Here is a 27,703-nt window from a genome sequence, read left to right as displayed (position 1 = left end):
GTTGTACCGAAGCTCTTTCCACTGTTGAACGAGACCTTGCTCCACCTATGTGTGAAAACCCCATTCATGATCCACTAGACATTGATGGCTGAGCTTGTCTGCCCTGGCAATCAAGGATCCGGCCAGGTGTTGAACCACGATGGTTATGTCCTGTTGTTGCACTAATATACAGGGACACAGAGCCTCTTGACAAAGTGTCCACTGCCCCACGCCACCCTGTTTGTTGCAGCACCACATGGCGGTGGTGATGTCCATGATCACCTGCACTAGCCTTCTCTTGATTTAGGGTAGAAAGGCTTTCAATGCCAGCTGGATCACGCAGAACTCCAGATGATGCGGAGCCCTGATTTTGCTGGAGACCAGAGTTCTCTAATCTTCACTTTTCCCAGATGGCCGAACCATCCCAGGAGTGATGCATCTGTCACTACAATGAACTCTGGTTGGGGAAGGAAGAGGGGTCTGCCTCTGGCCTATTTGTGGTTTATAATCCACCCCAGCAAGTCATTTTTAGTTCTGACTGAGATCTGGACCATGCCGGAGAGATTCCCCTGATGCTGCACTGGAACTTCAGGTCTCACTGCAGAGCCCACATATGCCATCTGGCTTGAGTCACCAGTGGGATGTAGAAGGCCATGAGACCCTCCAGCCTCAGAGTAATTTTCACTGAAACTCTTGATAGAGGCTGAAACATTGATATCATAGCCTGAATATCCTGGACTCGCCGCTCGGGAGGATAAGCTCAAAATTGCACTGCGTCCAGAACAGCTCAGATGAAAGTGAGCATCTAAGAGGGAGTCTGGTGAGACTTCGGCATGTTGATTGTGAACCCCATTGAGTGCAGGACGTTTGCTTTAGTCTTGTAGGTGGGAGACGACAGCCTGTAGCTATGCGGCCTTTAGCAGCTAGTCATCGAGATAGGGGAAGAATGGCACATCAAATCTGCGCAGATGAGCTGCGACCACAGCCATCACCTTGGTGAACACCAGAGGGGCACCGGTAAGGCCAAAAAGGAACACAATCAACTGAAAATGCATGTGGCCTCCCATAAACCGCAGGTAATGCAGATGGGTACAAAGGACAGGAATGTGGAAATAGGCATCCGGCAAGTTCAACGCTACCATCCAGTTTCCTTTTTCCAGGGCAGACAAGACCTGAGCTAATCTGAGCATCTTGAATTTCTCCTTCCTAAGGAAGATCTAGAATAGACGGATGTCCCTTGTCCTTTTTGGGGACCAGAAAGTGGCGGAAATAACAACCACAGCCTACTTCTGGCAGCATAGCGCTCACTATGGCTCCCTTAGCCAAGAGAGACAGGACTTCCTCATGGAGCAGAGACAAGTGATCCTCCATGAGCCAGTCGTAAGTTGGTGGCATGGAGGGAGGGGCAGTCTTGAAGGGGAGGGAGTAGCTCCTTCGGACCATCAGCAAAAACACCTGTCCGGTGTTATGGACTGCCAGTGGGGCAGGTGATGGTGAATCCTGCTGCCAACTGGGTGCCCATGATGGTAAAGGGGCATATTAGGAAGGTTTGGAGCCTATTAACATGACAGAAAAAAATTAAAGTTTTTTTCCAAACAGGAGGATTGCTCATTATACTGTAGCTCTATATAGTCCACAGGCTAATGATGCTGTGGACAGGGTAAACAACAATTTTAAGGAGAAGATTCAAACTGCCCTTACATGTAATAAAGAGGCACATGATTTTGAGAGAAGTAAGGTGTGGGCATATCACAATGCCCCTCACAGTACTACAGGGGTAAGTCCTTTTACTCTGTTAAGCCGTAGAAGGGTAATACTGGATTAGTGACTCTTTGGTTGAGCGATAAGTTTTCCTCAAGATTGGATGAAGAGAATAAGTTGAACAATGATGCAGAAAGGGTAAAAGCTAATGTTATAGAGCTCACAAGAAAATTAAATTATATTTTTTATAGCAAACATGTGTTGGGAAAAGTGAGCATTTGTGTAGGCAGTTAGGTTATGATCAAAAATATGAAAAATATTTAGTCTAAACGTCATTTTTATTATGAGTATTTCTTTGCTTATCTTTGTTTTGTTTTATTTTTTAATACTTATTTCCTGCTAGTTTATTTATATGATTAATCTATTGTTTTACTGTTTGTAGAAGTAGAGATGTGGTGTCCACATAATTCTATCTTGTTGTCACTGGAATGTCACCAGCATTCCAGCACCTGATGTCTGCTGTGTTCCAATCTTGTTGGTGGACAATTCAGTTGGTGCCTGAACTTCAGGGTTGAGGGATGCTGGCTGTTGGGCTTACTTGGCAACTTGACGTTTTGCAGTAAACTTTAAATTCCATTATTCACCTTGGCATCTCCACGCTTGGTTCATCTTACAACACTGAACACTACAAGCTGTTCACCCGTAAACACGCCCTTGGGTCCATAATTTGTAAAAATGCAGTACCTAGACAACAAGTCATTAAATAAACTTGTTGTTTCAACCCATCCTTGTCGCCAATATGTAGAGACAAAGGTACATCCAGGGTAAATATCTTCTCGTATTTTATTACACTAGAAAGATCATTGAGATCCCTCCAATGGGCCCAGAGGCAACGCTTCAACTGTGCCTACATTCAAAGGCAAACATTATACATTCAAATGCAGAATAGAAAGCTGGCCAATGAATACCAATACCCTTTTATTACCTCACTGTGACATAGACAACTCATGCAAACACTGAAACTAAGACACCTCAACATATTATGAGCAGATTGGATTATGCCAAATATGGAGGGAAGACCGACAATCAATGGAAAATAGGGCGGCACGACTAATTTGCAATTTTCCCACTAGAAATTAATTTTTCTGAATTCTCTTTCACTGGTTGCCTGTTCATAAATGAGCTGGTTTTAACCGCTCTGCCTTGTGCATTGAGCAGCTTGACACAGTTCATGTGGTTTTAAGATGCATAATTTCTTTGCCAAAGCCAAAGAGAGCTCTTTGATCTGCCAGTAAGGCTATTATTAAATGTGGGTGAATCAGAAAGCCACATATGTGTGGTGGCTTCTTCACTTATTTGGCTTCCTTTCATTTTGAACTTGCTCGCTTTCCATCTGCGCTCCACCGCTGACTGTACTACATTTGGTAAATTGTTGAAAACGTGGTTGTTCCCCCTGTGAGGTTCTCAGCATTTGGTTACTGGAGTGGCGTTTGGGTTCGGAGGGTTGTATAGTGTAGGTATAACCCTTTGGGGATGATTGTACACTTTATATATGACATTAATAAAAATAAATGGGAGGATGCTTTGTAATGAATACATTTGATTATCACATATTTGTTTGAAGTATGACGTAAATTAATAACTTTTATTGCAAGATTAATTAAATTCATTGCAAAACCATGTCGAACGATGATGTAGCATACAAGTGTTAAAAAGCAGCATGGTGTCATACAACGACCAATCATCTGAATTACTGTAATGAAGTGATGGAGTCAGCAAGTATATCAACAATAGGTATTTATTTAGGTGCCTTAAAATGACCCACTGGTGCAAGAGCCAAAGCGCTCAGCTCTAGCAATCTCCAACCGCTTCGGCCTATTTAAGTTTGATTTTGTGTGTGAAAACTTTAACCTGTCCAACTTTATTTTGAAAAACAGTCTGATGTTTAGCTAAAACAGCATCAACAGGCGACTTGTTAACAGTCACATTTTTTATCTCAATGTCTCTTAATTGAATTTGACAATCTGTGCCAGGACACAAAATCACACCCAACTTCCCTAAGTTATACCATCCTACTATGTTTTTGCCATCAATTGTAACATAAATCTTGGTAATGACATTACATCCTTTAAACTCTAAAGTGTCTTCAAAACAAACTAGCATATGAATATCAATATTACCAAAAGCTTTAGGATTAACATCAGTTTCCTTAAGGTTGACATCAACCCATTTTTCTATAAAGAAAACATCAGACCAAATAGTAATGGGTGACCCTGAGTCAGCCATAGATTGAAGAACCACATTGCCAATATGAACAATACCCAAAGGTGCTTTAAAGGGAAGAGCAAGATTGTTAACAGGGTGATGAAATGAAGAATCATAAACAGTAAGAAGTAGATTCTGTAAGTCATGCTCTTCATTAGATATGTTATTTACAGTAGTATTCAAAACCCTTTTAGGTGCTCTGTATACACCCTGGAAGTGGTTATACTTGCTGCACTTAACACATTTCCTCCTTAAAGCAGGACAATTAGCCAAATGAAATTTTTAGAGTCACACCTATACCAACTAGATTTTCTATCTTTGGCTGGTCCTGTCTTGATCGAACTTTTTACAGAAGATTGTCTAGAACAAACAGAAGAAGCAGCCTTTTACTCCATTCAGTAGTGATGGCCTTTGCAGACTGAATGGATCTTTCAATTCCTTTCGCCAAATCCAATACTTCAGCTAATGTAGGATGGCGACAAGCAAGAAGCCTCTCTTGCACCTTTTTGGATTCACAATTAAAAAACAAACTGATCTCTAGTGCAGAAATCAATGTTAGACCCAAGCTCACAATTAGCAGCTAAATCCCTAAGAGCTGCAACATACTCAATAGTCTCATCTGAGAGTTGTTTTCTTTTATGAAAAGAGTGTCTTTCAACCATAACACTAGGTTCGTCTTCAAATTGTTTCTCTAACTTTGCTACAGCTTCTTTGAAAACGTTCCATCCATCCCCTTTGCTACTAGGTGGAGCTATAGGTACAAGATTCTCAAAAAATGTCATAGCTGCTGTACCCAGGAAACTAAATGGAATAGCTTTCTTCCTGTCAGGTGAAAAATTACTGCCAGCTACACATACAATATAATTCTCAAAAGTCATAAACTATTTCTTCCAACGCAATTTTGGTTTAACTGGAATCTGCAAGAAAATTGCAGGTTTATTGAATGTTTGAGAAGCTGCAATAGTGAAGTAATGCAATAGAAATAAAATGAAAATAAATATTACAATAAACAGCAACCATAGAACAGTATCAAGAAAAAAAATCTATAAATATGCATGTAGTACATGTACTTGTCAAAAGTGTGCATATCACTGCTGAAGTAAATAAACTGCTCTAAATATGCACATAATAAATGAACTTGTTAAAAGTGTGCATATCACTGTTGAAGTAAATAAACTGCTGTAAATATGTAGTAAATGCACTTGTTAAAAGTGTTCATATCATTGTAGAGGAAAATATGGAACCATAACATATGCACATAGCAAATATACTTGTTGAAATTAGTATCAAGTGCTGTAAAAGAGTATAACAGAAAATGTTCTAATAATATGGTAGCCGAGGAAGTGTGTGCATCACTGTGAAGATTCACAAAGAAAGAAGGAAAAAAAAAATACCGAAATAAACAGGAGTCCGGAAGAATAATGTGCGAATTAATGGATCTGCTCCGATAACGGTAATTCTCTTGAAATAACTGAAGAGATGCACACGGAGCCGTAGAAAGACTTGCTGTGAGGTAAACAGTTCCCATGTGAAATAGATGTATTCTGATGAAGATTCAATATGGCCGCCACTAAACGTGATTTATGTGCTGGAAACGTGCTCGGTGGAACACAGCGTTGAATTTCCTAGCAACCCAATGAAGATAAAATATGGCTGCCAAGTAACGTGGTTTACATGCTGACAACGTGTTCGCTGGAATGCAGCATTATATTTCCTAGCAACCCATCCTACGTCAATCACGTTGAAACCGTCACAGGAGGACAGGGAGATGATAGAAGAACGCTGGAATCATCCTTCTCTGCAGAATCCTCAGCGCATGCAGGCATTCACGAGCGCACAGACCACAGACCACAACGGCCAAAGGGGGGACCCAGGGAGAGCCGTGCGCGAGCCGGGCTCTCACTGGGTAGGTTCGCGCAGATGGAGTGGCCACAGGTGAGGTTGATTAGGGAGAGAGACAGTCTATATATAACTTTTGGGGTTGGGGTTGACTCCTTTACACTTTAGCACTCATTCTTTTAGGCTTGGGGTTGTTCTGAGGCTGCAAGTTTGGGGGGGGGTATTGGTTTCAGGTACGCAGAATTGGGAGATGGAGGTCGAGATGCTGCGAGAACTTTGTCAGACTGTAGTGTGTCTTCTTTTGTTGATATGTGTTTTTTCTCCTAGGTCCTTTTGCGCAGGATGGTCACAGTTACACGGAGGTTTTGGTTTGTTGGTCACTCCTTCTTGCAATGGGCCGCAATCCCTGCAGAATGCCATCATTGGTGGGAGGTTTCTTGGTCTCAGCAGTTCACGCATGACGTGTATTGGCATGGTAATTGGGGCCTGTGTTGGGGGGCTTGTTTCATTTTTGTCTCCGCTCTGTGAGGGAGGGGGGGGGGTCCGCCAGTCTTGCTAGAACTTCAGCTGAGTGAAACTGATCTGGTTTTCTCTATCTGGTATGTCTTTGTTAAGAATGATGCAGATGGATCCGGACGTCATCACGGACGCCTGGGTGAGCACCATGGTGATCTGGACGACATTTGTGCCACGTCTCCGCTGAAATGGAGCTCTACATCGCACAGCTCTGGGCGGAGCGAGGACACTGAACAACTCTATGCAACTGTTTTGTAATGGCATGATATTTTCATTTTGGCTCATCCTCACTTACAGGTTTCTGAGCGTCACTTGTTTCATGAGGATGGGGTTCACCTTTCTCAGTTGGGTCAGTCCTTCCATCGATTGGAATTGCGGGATTTGATCGCAAAAGTTCTGGATGTGCAGTTGTGGTGTTCTCGGGCGTTGTTTAATTTACTGTTTTGGTGGGGCAGGAAAACTCTAAAGGTTTTCCTGGGTGGCGGTTTTTAGTGGGGGGTGGGCAGCCTGGAGCGGGTTGGTCCATCCTCAAAGGGCAGGTAAAGGACAGGAGGGGATAGTACAGGATTCAGTTGCCCGGGTTTGTTAGGTTTTATTTGGTGGGGTGTTGACTTCTTATCAGGGTTGCTCAGTGAGCTGAAGGATTTGAGTATTATTAAATAAATAATCGAAATATGTTGAGAGATGTTTTGCCTACACCTGTCTTAATAAAGTGGCCTTTCTTGCTTACCAAGAAGTTATGGACACGGGGGAGGAGCCTAGCCCGAGAGCGTAATGGTCGCCTTTTAGCTCGGCTCCGTCGGCCCTCCGGCCAACCTCGAATATCCTGCAACTTATCCTGTACTGCGACGATACCTCACTACAGCTATTGGAACTTAACGATCTACTCCTACTCACCGTCTGGTCCGGAAGCTCCTGCGTGCTGTGGGTCCGCAGTTGTGTCCTCGAGAAGATTGGGACCTCCGGGTGTTCGAGACCGGGACCTCGCCTGTGGGACCCGACCGGCGGTGCTGAGATTGCTGGCCCCGGCCGAGAGAGTGAGCCACTGGTGGGAGCCGTTGTGTGCATACCCCGGTGATCCTGAACCGGCCCGATTTGCGGACCGTGCGGCTGGAGGGGGACGAGATGTGTTGGGGCTGACTGTGTGGAGGGGTCCCTTCGCCTTTGTTCTGTCCGGCGGCCCTGGACCCCGCGCTAGGCTCTCGCCTGTGGGGCAAGCCGCTGTTCGGACGGGCCCCCCCACCCCCCATCGAGCGCCTGCCCTTGCTGTGCCAGTGAGGCCGTTGTTGGGAACCTCCGGAGTTCTGTAAAGTCCTACATTTGGGAACCGTTTGGAGGCCCAAGGTGGAGTGCGGGGCGGCGAGACTCACAAGATGGCTACCGGCGACGTGGGGGGTGCTCCGCCTTGCACCGAAGAACTTTGCTGGCCGGACTGCACGGGGGCCTGGGCATGTGCTAGTGAGCCCACGCTCGGAGATGTCCTAGACGCCTTGATGTCCTTATATGCTGTCTTGGCTCCCGGTGCTTCTACCGGCTCCATGCGGCCCGCCGCCATTTTGGGTCGATGCTCTTTCATGCACCCCTATCGGCCTGATGCCGCCATTGCTTTGCCCCCTCTGGCTGTGCCAAGAGTTGATGCCGCTGTTCTTCGGCCGCTTGATGGGCCGGGGTTTTTGAGCCTCCGGTTTTTCACCGCCCGGAACTCGATGACTTACACATGACGCGGAGACCTGCTCCTTCCCGGGCGGTTGGGAACTGTGGTGGACTGCTGTTTGCTCCCGCTTCGATGGCTTCCTGTTTTTGTCCTGGAGGGGTACCTTTGCATTGTCGAATTGCGAGACTGGACATCTGCTTATTTTTGCCTGCCCTGTTGTTGCTGCTACAATTCAATCAATCAATCAGTGACACTTATAAAGCGCGCTACCTACCCGAAGGGTCTCAAGGCGCTGGGGGGGGGGGGTGCCGCTACTGCTCGAACAGCCAGGTCTTCAGCTTCTTCCTGAAGGAGAGGTGGTCTTGGGTCAGGCGCAGGTCGGGAGGGAGGGAGTTCCAGGTCTTGGCGGCCAGGTAGGAGAAGGACCTTCCTCCTGATGTCGCTCTTCGGATGCGGGGGACGGCGGCGAGGGCGTGGTTGGCTGATCGGAGGTGGCGTTTGGGAGCGTAGAAGTTGACTCGGCTGTTGAGGTAGCTCGGGCCTTGGTCGTGTAGGGCTTTGTGTGCGTGGGTGAGGAGGCGGAACGTGATTCTTTTGTTGACGGGGAGCCAGTGAAGGTCTCTCAGATGTCCGGAGATGTGGCTGGTTCGTGGGAGGTCGAGGATGAGTCTGGCTGAGGCGTTCTGGATCCGCTGGAGTCTCTTCTGGAGCTTGGCGGTGGTCCCGGCGTAGAGGGCGTTGCCGTAGTCCAGCCGGCTGGTGACGAGGGCCTGGGTGACGGTCTTCCTGGTCTCGGTGGGGATCCACCAGAAGATCTTCCGTAGCATGCGTAGGATGTTGAAGCACGCCGAGGAGACGTTGTTGACTTGCCTGGTCATGGAGAGGGAGGAGTCCAGGATGAAGCCCAGGTTGCGTGCGTGGTCCGTCGGTTTGGGTGCGGTGCCCAGGGCGGGGGGCCACCAGGAGTTGTCCCAGGCGGAGGGCGAGGAGCCCAGGATGAGGACCTCCGTCTTGTCCGAGTTCAGTTTCAGGCGGCTGGTCGTCATCCACTCGGCTACCTCTTTCATCCCTTCGTGCAGGTTGGCTCTGGCGGCGGCGGGGTTGTTGGTCAGGGAGAGGATCAGCTGGGTGTCGTCGGCGTAGGAGATTATGCTGAGGTTGTGTTTGCGTACGATGGCCGCGAGGGGGCTCATGTAGACGTTGAAGAGGGTGGGGCTCAGAGAGGATCCTTTGGGGACGCCGCAGATGACTTCGGTGGCCTCTGACTTGTACGGTGGTAGGCGGACTCTCTGTGTTCTTCCGTCGAGGAAGGAGATGATCCATTCCAGTGCCTTCCCCTGGATTCCGGCGTTGTCGAGGCGCTGCACTAGGGTGCGGTGGCAGACCGTGTCGAAGGCCGCGGAGAGGTCTAGGAGGATGAGGGCCGCTGTTTCTCCATTGTCCATCAGGGTTCGGATGTCATCGGTGGCGGCGATGAGGGCGGTCTCGGTGCTGTGATTGGCTCGGAAGCCGGACTGTGAGGGGTCGAGGGATCCGTTCGTCTCGAGGAAGGCGGCCATCTGCTTGTTGACGTTCTTCTCAATGACTTTGGCTGGAAACGGGAGGAGCGAGATGGGGCGGTAATTCTTGAGGTCGGTGGGGTCCGCTGTTGGTTTCATGAGTAGAGCGCTGAGTTCGGCGTGCTTCCAGCTCTCAGGGAAGGTGGCGGTGTCGAAGGATGTGTTGATGATGTCTCGCAGGTGGGGTGCGATGACAGCGTCGGCCTTGTTGAAGACGTGGTGAGGGCAGGGGTCGGTTGGTGATCCGGAGTGGATGGAGTTCATCGTGCGGATGGTGTCTTCGGTGCTGATCGGGGTCCAGGCGTGGAGGGTGGTGGTGGGGGGTGGTTGTTCGGTCATGGTGTGCGTTGGTTGGTTGTTGAAGCTGTTGTGTATGTCCGCGATCTTGTTGTGGAAGTATGAAGCGAGGGAGTTGCAGAGGTCTTGCGATGGGGTGATGTCGTTGTTTCCTGCGCTGGGGTTGGAAAGCTCTTTCACGATGTTGAAGAGTTCCTTGCAGTTGTGTGCGTTGTTGTCCAGCCGGTCCTTGAATGCTGTTTTCTTGGCGGCGCGGATCAGCTGGTGGTGTTTCCGGGTGGCGAGTTTGAAGGAGGTCCTGTTGTCCGGTGTCGGTTCCCTTTTCCAGACTTTCTCGAGGGCTCGGCAGTTCTTCTTGGAGCTCTTGAGTTCGTCGGTGAACCATGGGGCCTTCTTGCTGCTGGGTCTGCTAGGCGGGGTCCTCAGAGGGGCGAGCTCGTCCGCGCAGATGCTGATCCACTTCGTGAGGTTGTCGGCGGCCTGGCTGGGGTCTGCTGAGCTGGCAGGAGGGTGCTGGCTCAGGGACGTGGCGAGCTGGTCTGCTGTGATCTTGTTCCAGCTTCTGCGGGCGGTCTGTTGCTGGTGGTGGTGGGTCGTCGTTCTCTTGAAGGTGAGGTGGACGCAGCTGTGGTCCGTCCATTGAAGCTCTGTGGCGTGGCTGAAGCTGCGTCGAGTGTGTGTCCGGCGCGGTGGGTGGGGGTGGACACCAGTTGCTTGAGTCCCAGGTTGGCGAGGTTGTCGAGCAGGGTGCTGGAGTTGCGGTCGTTGTTGTTTTCCAGATGGAAGTTGAGGTCTCCCAGGAGGATGTAGTCAGCGGAGGGGAGGGCATGCGGGCTGACGAAGTCGGCGATGTCCTCGCTGAAATGTGTGCGTGGTCCAGGGGGTCGGTAGATCAGGGTGCCTCTGAGGGTGGTGTTCGGGTTGGTGTGGATCTGGAAATGCAGGTGTTCGGCGCTGGTCAGGGTGTTGTCGGTGCTGGTCGTGAGACGGATGGTGTTCCTGTGGATGATGGCGATGCCTCCTCCCATCTGGTTGGCGTTGCGGTCCCTGCGGACGATCTTGTAGCCCTCTGGGATGGCGATGGCGATGTCGGGAGCTGAAGAGGCGTTCATCCAGGTCTCCGTGAGGAAGGCAACGTCAGGGGCTGTGGCGTCTAGGAGGTTCCAGAGTTCTACGGCGTGTCTGTGGACGGAGCGGGTGTTGAGCAAGATGCACTTGAGGTGGGTGCTGCTGGTGTTCGACTTGGCGGGTGCTGGTGTGAGGCAGGTCCGGATGCAGGCGAACTTGCAGGCGTGGCAGCTGAAAGGTCCGTGGGTGCGTCGTGGAGTGGCTTGGTGGCATTCTGGGAGTCGGCCGGTGTTGAGAGCGGTGAGGGTGGCGGCGGAGTACGTCCGGCGGGACGGTCGGGGTCTTCGTGGGCCAGGGGTCCTGGCGCTGGTCGCGATCCGGTCGCGGACGGGCGCAGACGGGCTTACCTTTGGCGCGCCTTCGGCGCACAATCGGCGCGCCCGCTGCGCGTGACCGCTGCGCGTTCGCACGGTCGCCATTTAAGGCGAAGTGCGCGGGTGGGCGGAGCAGCTGGGAGGCGGGAGCGGGGAGGGTACAGAAGAGAAAGGGGCGGGGCTGATGGCGGTGGCGGGAAGCGGGGAGGGAGCGCGGCGAGGAAGGCGGGAAAGGAGGCAGGGAACGAGGGTCAGAAACGATCACAGGAGGCGGAGAGACAGAAACCTAGACAAAAAGCAAGCACAAATGGCGGAAAAAACAGCAAAACAGAAATCCTGACAATTCCAGACAAGCACAAGTGACGGTCAAAACAAAAGGAAACTGACGAACTAGCACACGGGGAGAAGCAGAGCGGCCGCGAGGCCGTCGGCGAGGCAGGCAGCTAGGCAGAGCGAGGGGGCACACGCAGCAGCTGGTGGCCGTGCGGCGCGGGGGTGTCCCACAAGTGGGTCACACTCACCTGCGTCGCACGGTCGCCATTTAAGGCCAAGTGCGCGGGTGGGCGGAGCAGCTGGGAGGCGGGAGCGGGGAGGGTACAGAAGAGAAAGGGGCGGGGCTGATGGCGGTGGCGGGAAGCGGGGAGGGAGCGCGGCGAGGAAGGCGGGAAAGGAGGCAGGGAACGAGGGTCAGAAACGATCACAGGAGGCGGAGAGACAGAAACCTAGACAAAAAGCAAGCACAAATGGCGGAAAAAACAGCAAAACAGAAATCCTGACAATTCCAGACAAGCACAAGTGACGGTCAAAACAAAAGGAAACTGACGAACTAGCACACGGGGAGAAGCAGAGCGGCCGCGAGGCCGTCGGCGAGGCAGGCAGCTAGGCAGAGCGAGGGGGCACACGCAGCAGCTGGTGGCCGTGCGGCGCGGGGGTGTCCCACAATTGATTTGTTTTATTGATTTTTTGTATCCCATTAGCTTGGTGGCTCTCCCTAATCTACGTCACTGCCGTAACCCTAGCCTGTATTACGATTATTCTGTATTGGATGGTCTGCTCCATGTTGTTCTTTATTGGGCTGGTTTCGTGGTTAGGAAGGGCTGGGGATAGTTGCACAACATTGATAGACTGCTGGTTTACCTCTCTGTTGTCCTGTCGCTTGTATTCTCGATATTGTGGGACTTTACAAACAAAAAATGACTTTCCCCCCTCCCCCCCTTCCCTGCGGGTTATTGATGTATGTGAAGGTGCAGTGTTGATCTGGTAGTTATTCATCTGATGGTCGGGGGAGGGCCCCAGCCGAGTGTATTTGTTTGTATCCTCTGGCTCCTCCCTCTCATATTATTTTTGTTTCATGTTCCCTCTTTTCCTTTCTTTTTGTCTCCTTATTCTTCTTTCTTTCTTTACTATATTTCGGGTTTCGGATTAGGGCGACAGGCACGCTGTTTGGAGGGTAGGCCGTAGCCTTCTGCAGGGGTGCGGGGTGGGACGGGTGGGCGGGGTCTTTCAGATGTTTATTTTCTTGGTTCTATGGCCCTTTTTCTATCCCTTTATAGAGGTGCCGCTTCTGTCCTCACTTCTCTGGCATGAGTGGGTTGGAGTCTGTCGCTATGCCGCTTTTATCAGTTCTGATGTTTTCCGTCGCGACTTCCATACCCTTCTTCTTGCCGGCCTTTACTTTCTTCTGTGTTATTAGCCGCGGGATGCTTGGCCCGGGGTGGCGCCCTTCTTGCATGTTATGTTTCTCCTTCTATTTTCCTTCTTTTTGTTCCTCTTTTTCCCTTCTTCCCAGTTCTTGTCCTTATTGGATTCTTTCCCTCAGTTTCCCCCTTATTTTTCCCTCTCTTCCCCCCCCTTTCTCCCCCTTTCCCCCCCCCCTTCCCTCCCCCCTTTTTTCCCCAGGCTAATATGGCGGGTTGATTGAGTTCGTGCAGTTTATCCGCTCCCCTTGCGTTTGTTAGCGTATCATTGGGTGGGGAGCATGAGATGCTGGTAGGATTTGTATGCTTATCATATATTTTGCATTTGTTTTATACTACGATAAACTCGTGTCTTCACATCCTCCCCCCCCCCCCTCTTTTCATTTTGGCAAAGGTGTATTCCTGTATAACGGGTTTTCCCGTATTCTCCACGAACCTGCCATGAGCCTTGTCCCCTTATTATAAAATGAACCTTCATTGTTCCTGATATTGGGCCGTTAAAGCTGCGTGTCCTTTCCTTTGCAATGTTTTACGTATACTTGCTTGCCTGCCGGCTGGCCTTGTGTTGCTTACTTCGACTTTTGATTACTTTTTGACTTGTGGCCGGCCGACTTGGTTGTAGGCCCACGAATGTATATCCTGTTGCTGCAAATAAAGGTTTTCAAAAAAAAAAAAAAAAAAAAAGAAGTTATGGACAATAAGTTCTTGCGCGAGGGGGGACCCAGGGAGAGCCGTGCGCGAGCCGGTCTCTCCCTGGGTAGGTTCGCGCAGACGGAGTGTCCACAGGTGAGGTTGATTAGGGAGAGAGACAGTCTATATATAGGGCCAGGGCAGGGTTTAGAGAGGGCTTTTCGGCGGGAGTTTGTTTTGCCCCACCCACCCTCCCCTCTTTTTTGTCTTTTAGGCCTTTTTTCTTGCGATTGTGCTTTAGATAAATTTGTTGTTAGGTTTGCCACGGTAAGACAGGTTGTAATTTTTTCTTTTGTAGGCGGTTTTTAGTGGGGGCTGGGCAGCCTGGAGCGGGTTGGTCCATCCTCAAAGGGCGGTAAAGGACAGGAGGGGATAGTACAGGATTCAGTTGCCTGGGTTTGTTAGGTTTTATTTGGTGGGTGGTTGACTTCTTATCAGGGTTGCTCAGTGAGCTGAAGGATTTGAGTATTATTAAATAAATAATCGAAATATGTTGAGAGATGGTTTGCCTACACCTGTCTTAATAAAGTGGCCTTTCTTGCTTACCAAGAAGTTGTGGACAATAAGTTCTTGCGCGACGGTAAAGTTTGTAAAACACAGTACCTTAAATAATCGCACGTTGAATCGAAACATAGACAAAGGCAGCAAATTCCGAAAAATGCGTAAATCACAATAAAATTATCTCTTGAGAGTGAAGTAGACTGAAAGCATTCTTCTTAAATATTTAGGGGGCATATTAGCAAGAACCTCGCTAAAATTATCGCTGTTATAGCAGCAGAAAACTGCTGATAAAACAGCGATAATGGGCTTGCTAATATCCGTTATATAATTCCAATAGAAGCCCAGGTTAGATGTCATGCACATCTAACCTGGGTTTCTATTAGAATTCTATAGGGCATATTAGCAAGCCCATTATCGCCATTTTAGCAGCAGTTTCCTGCCGCTAAAACGGCGACAATTTTAACGAGGTTGTTGCTAATATGCCCCTTAATTTCCAGGAAAAAAAATAAAGCACAGTGGGTTGGCACTAGCAACTCGTTGCCATTGTAAATAAGCGATGGAGTCAGCAAGTATATAAAAAAAATAGGTATTTATTTAAGTGCCATAAAACGACCCACTGGTGCAAGAGCCAACGTGTCCAGCTCTAGCAATCTCCAACTGCTTGTGCCTCAATCCAAACAAAGCTCTTACATCAATGAATTCTAACTTGTCAAATATGACATCAGTGAATTCTACATGACATAGATAAATTCCAATGACAGAGACAATTCCATGTTCTTTAATAAACATAAAAGCAAGAGCAAGGATACGGTTACCACAATTACGTTAATATAATTAAAAGGAATTTCTCAGTTGGGCATTCAACTCGTTTTTCCCCCTTCTAATACTCCGTGTTGTTTAAACTAAGGGGAGAGTAAAAGCTCGTTTAATCAGATGTTCAATCAAACTCATCTCTACTAAAACTATTAAAAGATTATTAAAAATAGCACAATAAAGGGCTGCAGCGTAAACGCCTAATGGTCCCTTTAAGAAAATGCAGGCCAACAAAGTTATAAACAGCAATATCCAGTAACGGTATCACAAATTGTGCAACAGTTAACGCTGAGCACTCGCTGCATGATATCACAGATACTCGTTTGAGACTTTCACGTGTCATAGTGAAGTAGTGTGGCTCACTGGTTAGAGGTGGCAGACCCGAGAGCAGAGGACGGCCCGGGACCAGGGTTCGATTCCCAGCGCGGCAGGTTTCTGGACCAGGGTCAGTGGACTCGATAATTCTCTCGCCTCGGTGCCCACTCTGATCAGCGTTCACACTCGGCAACTCTGGGCATTAGCTTGCCTCATCTTCACTAACGGCCCCACCAGACCGCCGGGGATGCCTGGTCTCACCCTGGAGATACCCATTAAGGGACCATCTCTCAGGGAAGCCAGGAAGGGTTTCGCAGCGGTCGAAGCGCCTTGGGACCCTACGGGTAAGTAGTGCGCTATATAAATTCCTATACATACATACATACATGCCCGAATGTCCACTTTACCTGCGACATCATCAAAAGGTGCATGTGTGCAAAGTGGCAGATTACATTGTCCAGTTAACGAATTACTAAAGTGCATATGTGCAAAGTTACAAACAGCAATGTCCAGTAAAACATCCCAAAGCTAGCGGCACGCTGCGTGACGTCACAGAGACTGATTTGGTCTTTCTGTGTCTATCGTCTTTCATAACCGAAAGTCCACTTAACTTGAGTCATCAAGGAGAGCATTTGTGCATACGAATCACGAGGTCAATTTTTATTAAGCTTTGTTTATTTACATTTAATTTGCCAAGTACGGCTTGCACAATAGCTCACCTGCATTGCCACCTGTAAAAGTCTCATATATCAGTTTATACTTTTCAGATTCTCCTGCGATTTTGAAGGCGCTGTATTTGGCAAACGAGCGGTTCCTCTCGAAATCCGTAAGATCAACGCGAAGCTCATTAGTCCCTGTTAAAACAAAACTGATGAATTATGTGCAAACAGGCACCAACTAGGCCAGGCCACCCATCCATCTCAAACGACAAACTTGCAGCAAGAAAGACAGCTTATTCTAAGCACGCCTGGAATCATTTAGCTTTTGTACAGAGCGGAGCCGATTGAAAGACAACACCTAAGACTTTTGCTTGCTGAAAGCCAGCACACTAATAAACCTGATCCTTCCTTGTACCAGACTGTCAATACAAGGAGCTGAGAATGAGAAACACTTAGCAATTCTATTTACTGGGTTGCAATTCATGTACCTCCACATTTGCATTTAAATGTTTTATCATAGGCGATAAAGCCACACTTGCTACACATGGCTTAGCCATCCCTTTTAATTTTTGCATTCCTTTTCTGAGACCATGATATGCTTGTAGCCTCACTCTCTTTGGAACCTCAATTATCCTCGTTCTATGAGCAACTTCACATCGGTCTGAGGATGGTAAGGTGATTAATGCATGAAGCACAGGGAAAAGATAAAATAACTTTTTTTTGGTAACCTGTCTATCTAATGCATTATGTAATTGTAATTGCATTTATATAGTGCTTACAACCCCCGACGAGGCTTTTTCAGCGAGTAGCACTCTACTCCGGAACCCATAAAGGATTAGTGGTGAATTAGTATAGTGAAAATCGGAAAGTAATTTGAGTGGTGGATATGTTAGTCGGGTATTTGGATTGAGAAGGATTGTGGAGGGTTAGAGAAGGGAAAAGGGTTCTACACCTCGTCAGGAGTAGTAAGCACTATATAAATGCAATTACAATACAATACAATACAATTTATATAGCGCTTCCTATCCCTCAATCGCCTCTTCCGAAAGGGCCAAGATAATACACACTATCCTTCTGACAAGCTTTTCTTAGTCACATTACCAAAGATATGCAGCTTGTCACACAATGTTACATTGGAAAAGGTTAGGAACTTTTTTTTTTAATTCAGCTGGTGAAATTTGTGTAATTCCCTAATTTCTCACTATGCAAAATTTCCGAAATGACTTGAACATTTTTATCTCAATTTTATGAACAATTTTTCACATAATAGACTCCTTTGGGCAGAAATTATCTTTATTCGAACCACCCTCCTGGCATCATATTGACAGTGATAAAGTGATTTGAGATACCTGAAAACCATATTTCTCTCTAGAAACATACTTTCCCCAAAAAATTGCCACATTTTGCAGGAAGCAAATATGCAATTTCACCCATCTATACTTTTTAAGTCTCTTGGTGACTTACATGCCTTTCAGGGGGGCTCCTATGCAGATGAACATTTCCCCTGCCCTTTTACCTGATACAGTAATTGATTACTCTGCCAGGAGGATCTGCTGAATCTAGTTCTATGCCCCCTGTTCACACCTCTCTGGCATTTTGGGGATAATCCTGATGAGCTACTTTTTAGGTCTATGGTACAGATAGCTAGCAAAAGAACTTTTGTACCCAACATAAAATTAAAAAGCACATTGTGTCTACTCCTTTCTCATGATTTGATGACTTTCTTGTCTATTTTCTCCTAATTGTATGGCTTTCCTACTTATTACTTTGTTTGTCTCTCTCATTGAGCAATTCGATCACAATGTGTCTTGATTGATTGAGGTGTATGCTTCCTTGACTGCATCAGCAAATTGAAATGCACGAGGAACAAAGTTCTCACCCCCTTCTCTCCTTGTGCCCCTCGTTTCCTGCTTTCTTCACGAAAACATTCACCCAAGTGCCTGCTTGACTCCCATTCTCTCTTTATTCATAGTTCACTACTGCATTGGTGGATGGTCATCTTTAAATGATTTGCTTGCATGCACAGGGGCCATCTTGGCAATCCCTCTAAGATTGCTGTCATGCGTAGTATGCACAGTACACTTTTTGCCCTGATGAAGTTCCGATAAAGGAAACAAAATGCATTGGCTGTTCTGTTTTGTTATGCAAAGAGAAATAAAGAAATTTGAAATGACCATACTGGCTGAAGTGTGACTTCATCCCTGGTGCTGCCTCCACTTTTCTTCAAACCAAATACACCTACGCAAGACCTATTGGCTTTCCAATGCTTATTGTACCATGTGATCACTGTGTGTCCCTTGTATCCTCTGCTACCCAACTTCTAGATGTAGCATTGAGTCTTGGCAAACCCTCCCTATTGAATGAACAAAAGCCAGCTACACAGGTAGGATATGATGGAAAGGAACAGCAAATACATCAAGCAAAATCCAATGTGAGTAACTAATACAATACCATGTGATGTTAGATAGTGAAGATTATCGTTTCCCAACCAGAACTCGGTCAGTCGGTTGCCAAAGCCTTGCTTATATGTCTTCCAGTCCCGAAAGAAATCCACTGAGCCATCCACCCGTCTCTGGAACACCTGAAAGGAAAAAGGAAAAAGGCTCAGTGACAGCACAACCTTCAAATCTTTTTTTGAAGGCAAGAGTTTGACTGAGCACTACATTTTCACAGGCTTTGTTGATTCAAGAATCCTTTTAATCAGAGGAGCAACATTGTACCTCCTCTAGACAACTCTAGAGCAGCATGCAATGTTATTTCAGGACTAATAGGGAGCGAGGGCCACGTGTTTAAATGCTGTGAGTTTAAGCAAACATTACATGAACAGGAAATGAACCCACTGTGAGCCTCTTTATGAGCGACACCAGCAATCCTGATCAAACCAGTAACAGCAGAGGTTGGCTCCATGGGGTTTGCATGTTGCAGTTTTAGCCTCTAGATATTTGCTGAAACACTTGCAGAAATGGGGAAACTGTCAAAGCTGTACCAATTCATAAATGTTATTCCCCTAAAACTGAGACAGGTGAGCATTCCTACACCTCCTCCCCTCACGCGGTACTGATGCTCCTAAGATAGATAAATCAGGACATATTGGTCCCAATTCCTCACAACTCAAAATCACACCCTTTGGATACATTGTTGAAAATGTAAGCATATAATCCGCCAAACTTTTAAATAATTAAGGAGCATGTTGCAGAAATCATTTGTGATACCAGCACTACATAATATATGTACAACATTGTCAAGCACAGGTGTGTTCCCATCCCATTTTATCTATTGTATATATAGCTGGCCAACCAATAGGTCTAAATGTAATTGTTTTTACCACTAAGATGGTGGTGGGGGAACCATATTTGCATTGTTGTATGCAGACTAGACCATACTATTAAATCAACTGTAAGCCGCATAAAAGAGCACTACAGTTTCATAATACAAGGTTGTTAGACTGGCATCCATGATGTAGTATTCCCCAGATATATTTGCCATCACACCTCCTGTTTTGCTGAATTCTGTTTTGTTGGCTTTAGGACTCTGAGCCCTTTACCACTGCTAATCTGTGTGAAAGTACTTGTGCTATCTCCCCAAAACATAGTAAAATTGTCCTACACCTGATTTACACATTTAACGTACTTGTAAATACCCAGGGTCTGTAAAGTTAATGCTACTAGTGGTCCTGCAGCACTCTTTGTGTAACCTACTAAAGTAGCATTTTTAAGCATGTCTCAGGCCAACCATTGAACCCTGTAATGCAGTTTTAAACTGCCAGTTGCACCTGTCAAACGAAAACTTATGCAGGGCTTAAAACCTCATTTTAATACTCTTACTTGACGCCCTAAGGTAGGCCCTAAATGCCCATAGGGCAGGATTAATGATATTTCAAAAACGGCACATGTGGTTATATGTTTTACATGTCATGATAGTGAAAAACACCTAAAATAGTTTTTCACTATGGAATATGAGTTCTATTTCTCCCATTGGCTAACCCTGAGGTACATTATTACATTTATTAAGTGGTAACCTTGTATTGGGAGCAGGCAGGTTGGAGGCTTGACAGGGGAAGTGACGAACTTTCCAGAGCCAAATATGGGTAGGACGGGGTATTTTCCCTCAATCAAAGGCACCAGGTATAAATATTGAACCCTCAGAACCACCCTTCAGTACACTCCTGGACCTGTGGAAGATTTAGTAGAAGGACTATGCTGCTGCTCTGCTGCCATAAGTACTGCCCACTGGACTCAACATTTTCAAGAACGTTTCTTCAAGAATTTTCCTTAGTCCGAAGGTAAGCCATGACTGGGCTCAATCCATCCCTTGTTTCCAATCCAATCGAGGTCAGCCAACTTGTAACTTTGACCCAGTCTTGCGTGATCAGAAACCTGCAGTTGGCGCTTTAAACTTTTAGGAGCTAAATTTCACTAAAAACTCATACCCCGGTTCTACTGATTGTATTGAATATGTTTTGATGCAATCTTATTTATCAAAATGTCATCTATTTTTCTAAATTGGTTTGGGATTCTCCCTGTGTTGTATTTTCACTATATTACTGTTTCTGTGCTGCATAAATACTTTAGACATTGCCTCTAAATTAAGCCTGACTGCTTTTGTGATAAGCTACAAAGGGGTTAATCACAAGTTAATTTAGTGGCGTTTGTGGTTCACCCGGACGAGGACTGTGATTGCTGCATCAGTGCGGCTTCCACCCCCTCAAGCAATAACCCAATTTCTTACAAAGGTCAATGATTTAAATTAGGGGTCTCCAACCTTTTCTGTACTGAGAGCTACTTATGTTCAATGAAACGCACTGAGATCTACTAATATTATTAGTATTGTATGATTTAAATTTTTGTATATGTATAATAATTTAACCAAGCCAACGCTTTCTAATTTAATAAGCTGGGCTGCAAAACAGGTGAGCTACTCAAAAGTAGCTGAAAAGCTGCAGTAGCTCACGAGCTAATGTTTGGAGATCCCACAATCATGATGTATGTTTAAGAAGAATAGACCGAAATTTAAAATGCGTAAGCAAGCTCAAAAGACGCTATTCAGATAACAGATATGAAGATTTATTAAACGCTAGTTGACGCATAGCTGCAACACATAGGAGACTTGTTTGAGGACGGTAAGTTTTTAACCTTGGGGAAGGCTCACTCTACCTTTAAGATTAGTTGAGGGCAGAACATGGAATATAGTAAGGTACGCAAAGCATCGAAGGACATGTGGCCCTACTTAGTCAAGGGGACGAAGACTCCAGATCAGATATTAGGCACTCGTAAGGAACACTTTAAAAAAAAAAAAAGAAACCACAAAATGGGTAAAAAGCCCAAATGGTATCCTGCTGTTAGCTTACAGAAGACTATCAATTGAGCGGCAAAGGCAGGAGGCTCTTGACATAGTTCACTGACTGAGGAATACTGAGAATTGGTCATCTGCTGAGGAGGCACATCTCAAATTGATCAGAAAGGATGAAACATGCAAGTGTGATTTTCTCTTGCCTGGACATCAGGAATGCTACTCATGTAATGGTACCGAAAAATCTACTTTCCTACCTATAGATGATCCAAAATTTGCCATATAGATTATTTTCAGAAGAAACCAGAAAACATCTCCAGCCACTCACTGCCTCTAATGGACTCAATAGAAGCTACTGAACTCCTGAAAATCCCTGAAGACTTTGCTTTTCAACAAGCAAAAAGTAGTCAATTACTGTTGAAGGGTTATACGACTCACATTTTGCTCACATCATTTACTTATTGTGACTCATTATTATGGACATTCATAAAGCAGGCATCTAGTAATGCAAATCTCATCATTTGGGAACTTTCCCTGGGAATGTCCTTCCTTGATGGACAATGGGCACAATTTTGATTCTGGCTAATCTATCCACCATATCTATCATATTTGGTGAAGTACAGTTTGCAGGAGGATCTGGGTCTACTAAGATGTTGTTCACATTTTGATCTTCCATTGAATGCCTTGAGTTTGATGTTTCCAGTTTGGGTAACCCTATCAAAATGATCTTTAATTGGGCGTTATTTCTTTTCTGAGGAGACCTTCCATACTAGAGCCCCAACTAATCTTGTATGTTGGTTGCTGAGGTCTACATTCCTGCCCCCTCTCTTGCTTCCTGAACCCATGCTTATTTCTTCTCGGACCATTTATAATCCTTGCCTACTTTTCCAGGGTATCGGGAAAGTCCAATTTGGTGGGGTATCACCCTGCATTTATAGTTAAAACATTAATCCTGTTATGACCCTCTTCAATGTGTACCCAGTCACGGTAGTCACATGAAATTGTAAAACAACTGGTGGGCCTGTCAACTCTGGACAACAGATCCTTTCTATGTGAGGGCAATGACAACATTTTGACAAATTTGTAAAGGCATTTGGCATTTTGTACACCATTACACTTTACAGTCAGGAATAGAGATTACATACCTCAACATTACAGTAATAAAAGTATCTAGCAGGGTTTGCAGTAAAGATTAATTCAAAGCATCACACATTAACTGAAAAACTGCCGGTCCTAGTGTACAGAGTTTGCTCGCCTTGCCTCCGAGTGAGTGAACGACGAGTGGATTTAGTTGGTGGCTTGAAGTTCCTCTATTGGTCCTTCGGACATCCTCAGGCTATGCCACTTATAGAATAAATAATTCCTTCAAAACAAATAAAAGTACATACCTTCTTCCATTACCCCAAGAGTAGGGAAACAATCCCTTTCACAATTCTGTAGTGTGTGTTGATTATTGCTAACCCAGTTGCTTTTTAATTTGAATAATGTTTTGCTGTCAGGCCTACTGTTTGGTAACAGTTTATCTGTTTTGAGGAGAATGATTTATTTTATTTTTTCTTGCTGTATCTGGTGAAAAATTGCAAATTATTTTTGATGCTGATGACATAGAAGTGTCATCTGTACAAGTGCAGATTTGGAAGGGTCCATAACATGGTAAGGATTTGAATCATCTATTATAAAATGGCAGAAATGTATTAATAAACAGCTGCTTCAATGGTGCACACACTATCCCTCCAAATAATTTTGACTTACAATCCATCCTCCTCCATCGGTGTCCATGTCACAAAGCACAGTCATGGGTTTCCCATCCTCAGGGTAGATGGTGTACCAGCCACTCAGAATGGTCTCTTTCTGCAGTAGTTCCTTGCAATTCCTTGCCCCTGCATCCAGGTTTGGTGACGATAAGATAAGGCAAATAGAGCAGAAATGAATTACATTAATTTAGGAAACCCACACATGCTTGTGCGTATACATACACACACAAAGGCTATATGAACTATTGTCAATCATCCATGGAGGACATACCAAAATCCACAATAAAGCACTTAAAGGTAACATTAAAGAAAGTGAAACATATATGCCAACAAGCTACATATTATCATGCACTTAAGTTGAATCACTTACTCCATTGCTTATTTGGTAATTACTTCAGAAAAGAAAAAACAAAACAGAAAAAGTGCTGCATATTCAGTTCCAGCCTGCCACCAGGTCAAGGGACACTAGGACTATTATGAGATTCCTGCTGAGATTGAGTCTCTTTTTCCATTCACCTTCTTCCCAGGTTTTTGAAACCAGTAATGTGCCCAAAAAAAGTCCTACAGTTTTTGCTTTTTTCCAAGAGGTAGTCCTTTTTATAAATGTTTGTGGTTTCCGCCTACTTTTAGTTTGTGGTGGTAACAGGTGTGAAATCCATGGGTGATCCTAGAAACCTATTCATTTCTGAAAAGTAGTCAAAATTCTGAATTCAGCAAGTGGTCATTTGTGCGGATCCCTCAGGGACCTATTACGAGTCAGGTGGTGTGAGGACCACCAGATTCATGGTGGCACAGCAATGGGAGATCCAGCCACCGCCGCACCAGCAGTCCAACTGCCCGATTACATCTCAGGCAGCCAGACCACCCTGGGACCAGCCAGCTCTGCTAGGGAACCACTGTTCCCAGGTGTAGGAGTGGGGGTCAGAGGTCGCAATATGCTTGGCAGGACCGCCACAGTCCTGCCAAGCATATTACGAGTTTCCTCTCTGCCAGGCTTTTCATGGTGGTTTCATCACCATGAAAAGCCTGGCGGAGAGGAAACAGTACCCCCCCTGTGCCTCAAACATATGTGTATGCACGCAGGGGGGCATAACATGTGCCTCTTGTGTGCATGCACATAAGTTCATGCACAGCATGGACTTTCGAATCTATGCAGTGCAGACACCTTGTGGTGTGGTCCCATTGTGATGCCTTTTTTAATGGCACCACTGCCTTTAAAATAGGCAGTGCCAAGGGACCACCAAGAAAAAGTCGTAATCTGGCAGGCGGGCGGCACAAGCTTTGGCGAGGTGGTGGCGCAGCTATTTGCCCTGCCGCACACCCACTCCGTCAAAAACTCGTAATGAGACCCTCAGTGTTTTCTCAAAACATCTAACTAACAAACAGCCATTGTGACAAAGTTTTCATCTGTAACTTTTTGTTACAATGACCAATTAACAAAAGCCATTATGTCTGATAGATACTTCTGGTCACAGGGATATATTGGTGTGTAGATTTTCCAAAAACACGAGATACCAAGAGCCAAAAACCAGGCTGCACCTTACAACGATTTTTTTTGTCTATCGATTATATAGCAATTCATATGTTAAAATATAAAGAAGGAAAAATGGGTATGAAGAAAACCTATATATTCTTGAAATGCACACAGGATACTGAGTTTAGAAACAGTGGGTATTTCAACATCCAGCATTCCCCCATAGTTCCCAATAAAAATGGTACCCTACTTGTGTGGGTGGGCTTAGTGCTCGCAACAGGAAAATCTAAAAATGTAACATGAACACATCAATTTTAACACTGAAAATTTACCCTTTTTTGCATAGTTGGTGGCTCCCTAGCCAGTCCTGACTCAGCCGGCAACCATGGTAATCTACCAAAACCAATCATTTATGAAAACTAGACACTTTAGGGAATTACGCGAAGTGGTATACTGACGTGTTTTGGGGAATTTAGAGAAATAAGAGTAACATTATATTACACAAGTGTGCTGATGCAATTTAAGTTCTCCCGAGGTCTAGGTCTGACTTGCATGGATCTCATGAGGTTTTTTTACCCAAACCCTCTTCAAACCTTGGCAAAAATGCATATTTTCCACACGTTTCTGTGAGGGAAAGTACCAGAATCTGCAGTGCTCCACAAATTTCCTACCTCTCTGCTTTCACAGACGTCTCCCAATAAAAGTGGTACCCATCTTTTGTGGGTGGGCCTAACATCCGCAATAGGAAAGGATCCCGAACGGAACAAAGACAGATCAAATGTTTCCTCTCAAAACTGACCCTTTTTTGCTATTTGTGTAGTAGTGGATTTTGGGCTGTAGGTCACCGGCACCCATGCAAACCTACCAAACATGCACATTTCTGAAAACTATACACCCGGGGCAAGTCCAGGGTGGTGTGACATACATGCATCTCACAAGGTGTTCTTACCCAGAGAAATGTGCACATCTCAAGCTTTAGCTAAAAAACCACACATTTTCCATACATCTCTGAGGGAAAATTACAAAATCTACAGGGATCCTCAAATTCTCTTCCACCTAGCGCACCCTTATGTCTCCCTGTGAAAGGGTAAGCCCGCTTGTGTGAATGGGCCTAGCACCTGTGATAGGAAAGGGCCCATAAATGCAATATGAATCGATCACATTTTTCCACTCAAAATTGACCATATTTTGCATTTTGGGTAGCTGTGGATTTGGGCCCTGGTTCATCCGTGAGACAGAAAAATATTCCAATACACCTTGGGAAGTGCAGGGTGGCATGCATGCATGGTTCCCGTGAGGTTTTGTTACCCAGAAGCCTTAGCAAACCTCAATTTCTGAAAAAACACACATCCTCCTAACAGTTTTGTGAGCGAAAGTTCTGGAATCTGCTGGGATCAACACATTTTCTACCAACCCAGTGTTTCCACATGTACCCGAATAGAAATGGTACTCCAATCATGTGTGACAGGAATTGGCTTAAATTGCAACATGTATACATCACATTTTGTCACTCAAAAACAACAGTTTTTTGCATTCTTTTGTTTGTTTTGACACCATTTGAAATCTCTGGTATCTAGTAGGCGTTCTGCCCCATGAGGGCAAATAGGGGGTAAACTCCATCTTTGCTTCCCAGGGAGGGGTGCCTCCCAGTGAGGGGTGCATAAAAACAGTTTTTTCCCTTTTGTTGGGGCTATGAACTAATGCCAGGCCGGCACGCTTGCACTCATTTCTTTTGCTCCAAATACAAAATCCTTGGTGTCTAGTAGGGTTTCTGCCTCTCGAGAAGGGGAGGCGAGACATATTGTGATAGAGCCCACAGTTTGCCTTCCAGAAGAGACAGTCAGATTGTTGTGCTCTTTTGTGGGATAGGACCATGGTCCTGCACCCTCGTTGGCTGTCCCACCACTTTCTTTTCTTTGGTTACTAAACGCTAGGTGTCTAGTGACCTTCCAACCCTCCCTGGATTCACCAATAAGGGCAAAGCCCACAATTTAGCCTCCTGTCTATATTATGACCTCTGTCGGCTCCCCAGGGGTGAGCAGAAAGAATGGTTTTGTTAGGTGGGTGAGGGTAGTACAAGTCCTTGCCCAAGGTGCCGCTCTCCCCTTTAAAAAAATCACAAATGTCCAGTGAAAGTGTCAGGTGATCTCATCACAGTATGATTTTCTGGTGCCCTGCATGAAAATTGAGGTATCATTGAAAAGCTGAGAAACTGCATGATTTCTTCAGAGCACAAAGAACAGGGCTGGTTTCAGTCCCTCCATGTTCCCAAGGGAACCAGGAATTGGTTCATTGGGTGCCAGTCCTGTCAATGTTGTGATTGCATCACTGACACAATCAAGTCATTGGCAGGAACGTGTCACTCCCTTGGGCCAGAGCAGAAGTTTCTCCTGCTCTGACCCATGGGAGTATGATGGGGGGCACTGGAGCAGCACATAACAGCTGCTGCTTCTGTGACCAGTCCTTGGATGTAACCTCCATGTCCATATCACCCTAGTGGTTAAACACAGTGAAATAATCGGAGTTATGCAGCATTTCTCATGTATGTGCACTTTATTTCAGGTGTGGAGCTCATGCTTTCAGTTTTGCCGAGAGGTAGAAACTGAATAAGTGTGTTGTCCATTTTTTTGCAGTTTTATATGATGCGAACTCAGCCTAAGGGCATTTAAGTGCTTTACATGAAAACCAGATTACATAACACAACATCAGAGACATGGGTAGGTTAAGTGATAGATGTCAAGCTGACCCCTTAGCTTGAATTTGGTTCCCCAAATCCAAGGTTGGTATCTCTGGCCTTTGGGATGCATCTTTTCACTGTGTTTGGGGTAAATTTTGGACTAAACTGAAGACATTATCAGCTGAGTTGTTGACATTGGTGACAATTTTGCTTCCTTACTGAGCAGTTACAGCTGACAGAGTTTTGAAGTATTTTACACTTACTTGATCTAGCAGCAAGGGTAAACATTCTCAAAAATGAAATCAGCTCCATTCTCATTCCACCTTATCCACATCTAGATCCATTTTTCCTACAGGGATATGGAGAAGGAGCCTGAGGATGAAGACTCAGGAAGATTGCTGTTGAGACAACTGCCACATTAAAAACTAAATAAAAAAGACACTGTACCGAAAAGTACTAGTTCCCCTGAAAGATTCTCTGAATGGTCCGACTACGATTAGGAACACGAAATGATTCTGGAGGATCGGAAATCAATTTTACGTGTAAACTCATGAAACCACAATTTGCATCTCATGTTCAGGA

At 45.7% G+C, this 27,703-nt stretch overlaps 1 protein-coding gene across 1 annotated transcript in view; it reads right to left on the bottom strand.

Annotated features, from left to right (window-relative positions):
* The window catches only part of LOC144754341 (ficolin-1-A-like), a 249,397-nt gene that overhangs the window by 38,517 nt on the left and 183,177 nt on the right, over positions 1–27,703 (bottom strand). Inside the window, exons 8-10 of the mRNA XM_078642030.1 lie at positions 22,969–23,096; positions 18,379–18,508; positions 15,988–16,122 (exon numbers count right to left, since the gene is read on the bottom strand). Of these exons, the coding sequence (XP_078498156.1) occupies positions 15,988–16,122; positions 18,379–18,508; positions 22,969–23,096 (393 nt within the window). The remainder of the gene's footprint in view (positions 1–15,987; positions 16,123–18,378; positions 18,509–22,968; positions 23,097–27,703) is intronic.

The sequence above is a fragment of the Lissotriton helveticus genome, chromosome 5_1, assembly GCF_964261635.1.
Source record: "Lissotriton helveticus chromosome 5_1, aLisHel1.1, whole genome shotgun sequence".
NCBI lineage: Eukaryota > Metazoa > Chordata > Amphibia > Caudata > Salamandridae > Lissotriton > Lissotriton helveticus.
This window is presented reverse-complemented; position numbering and strand designations above follow the sequence as displayed.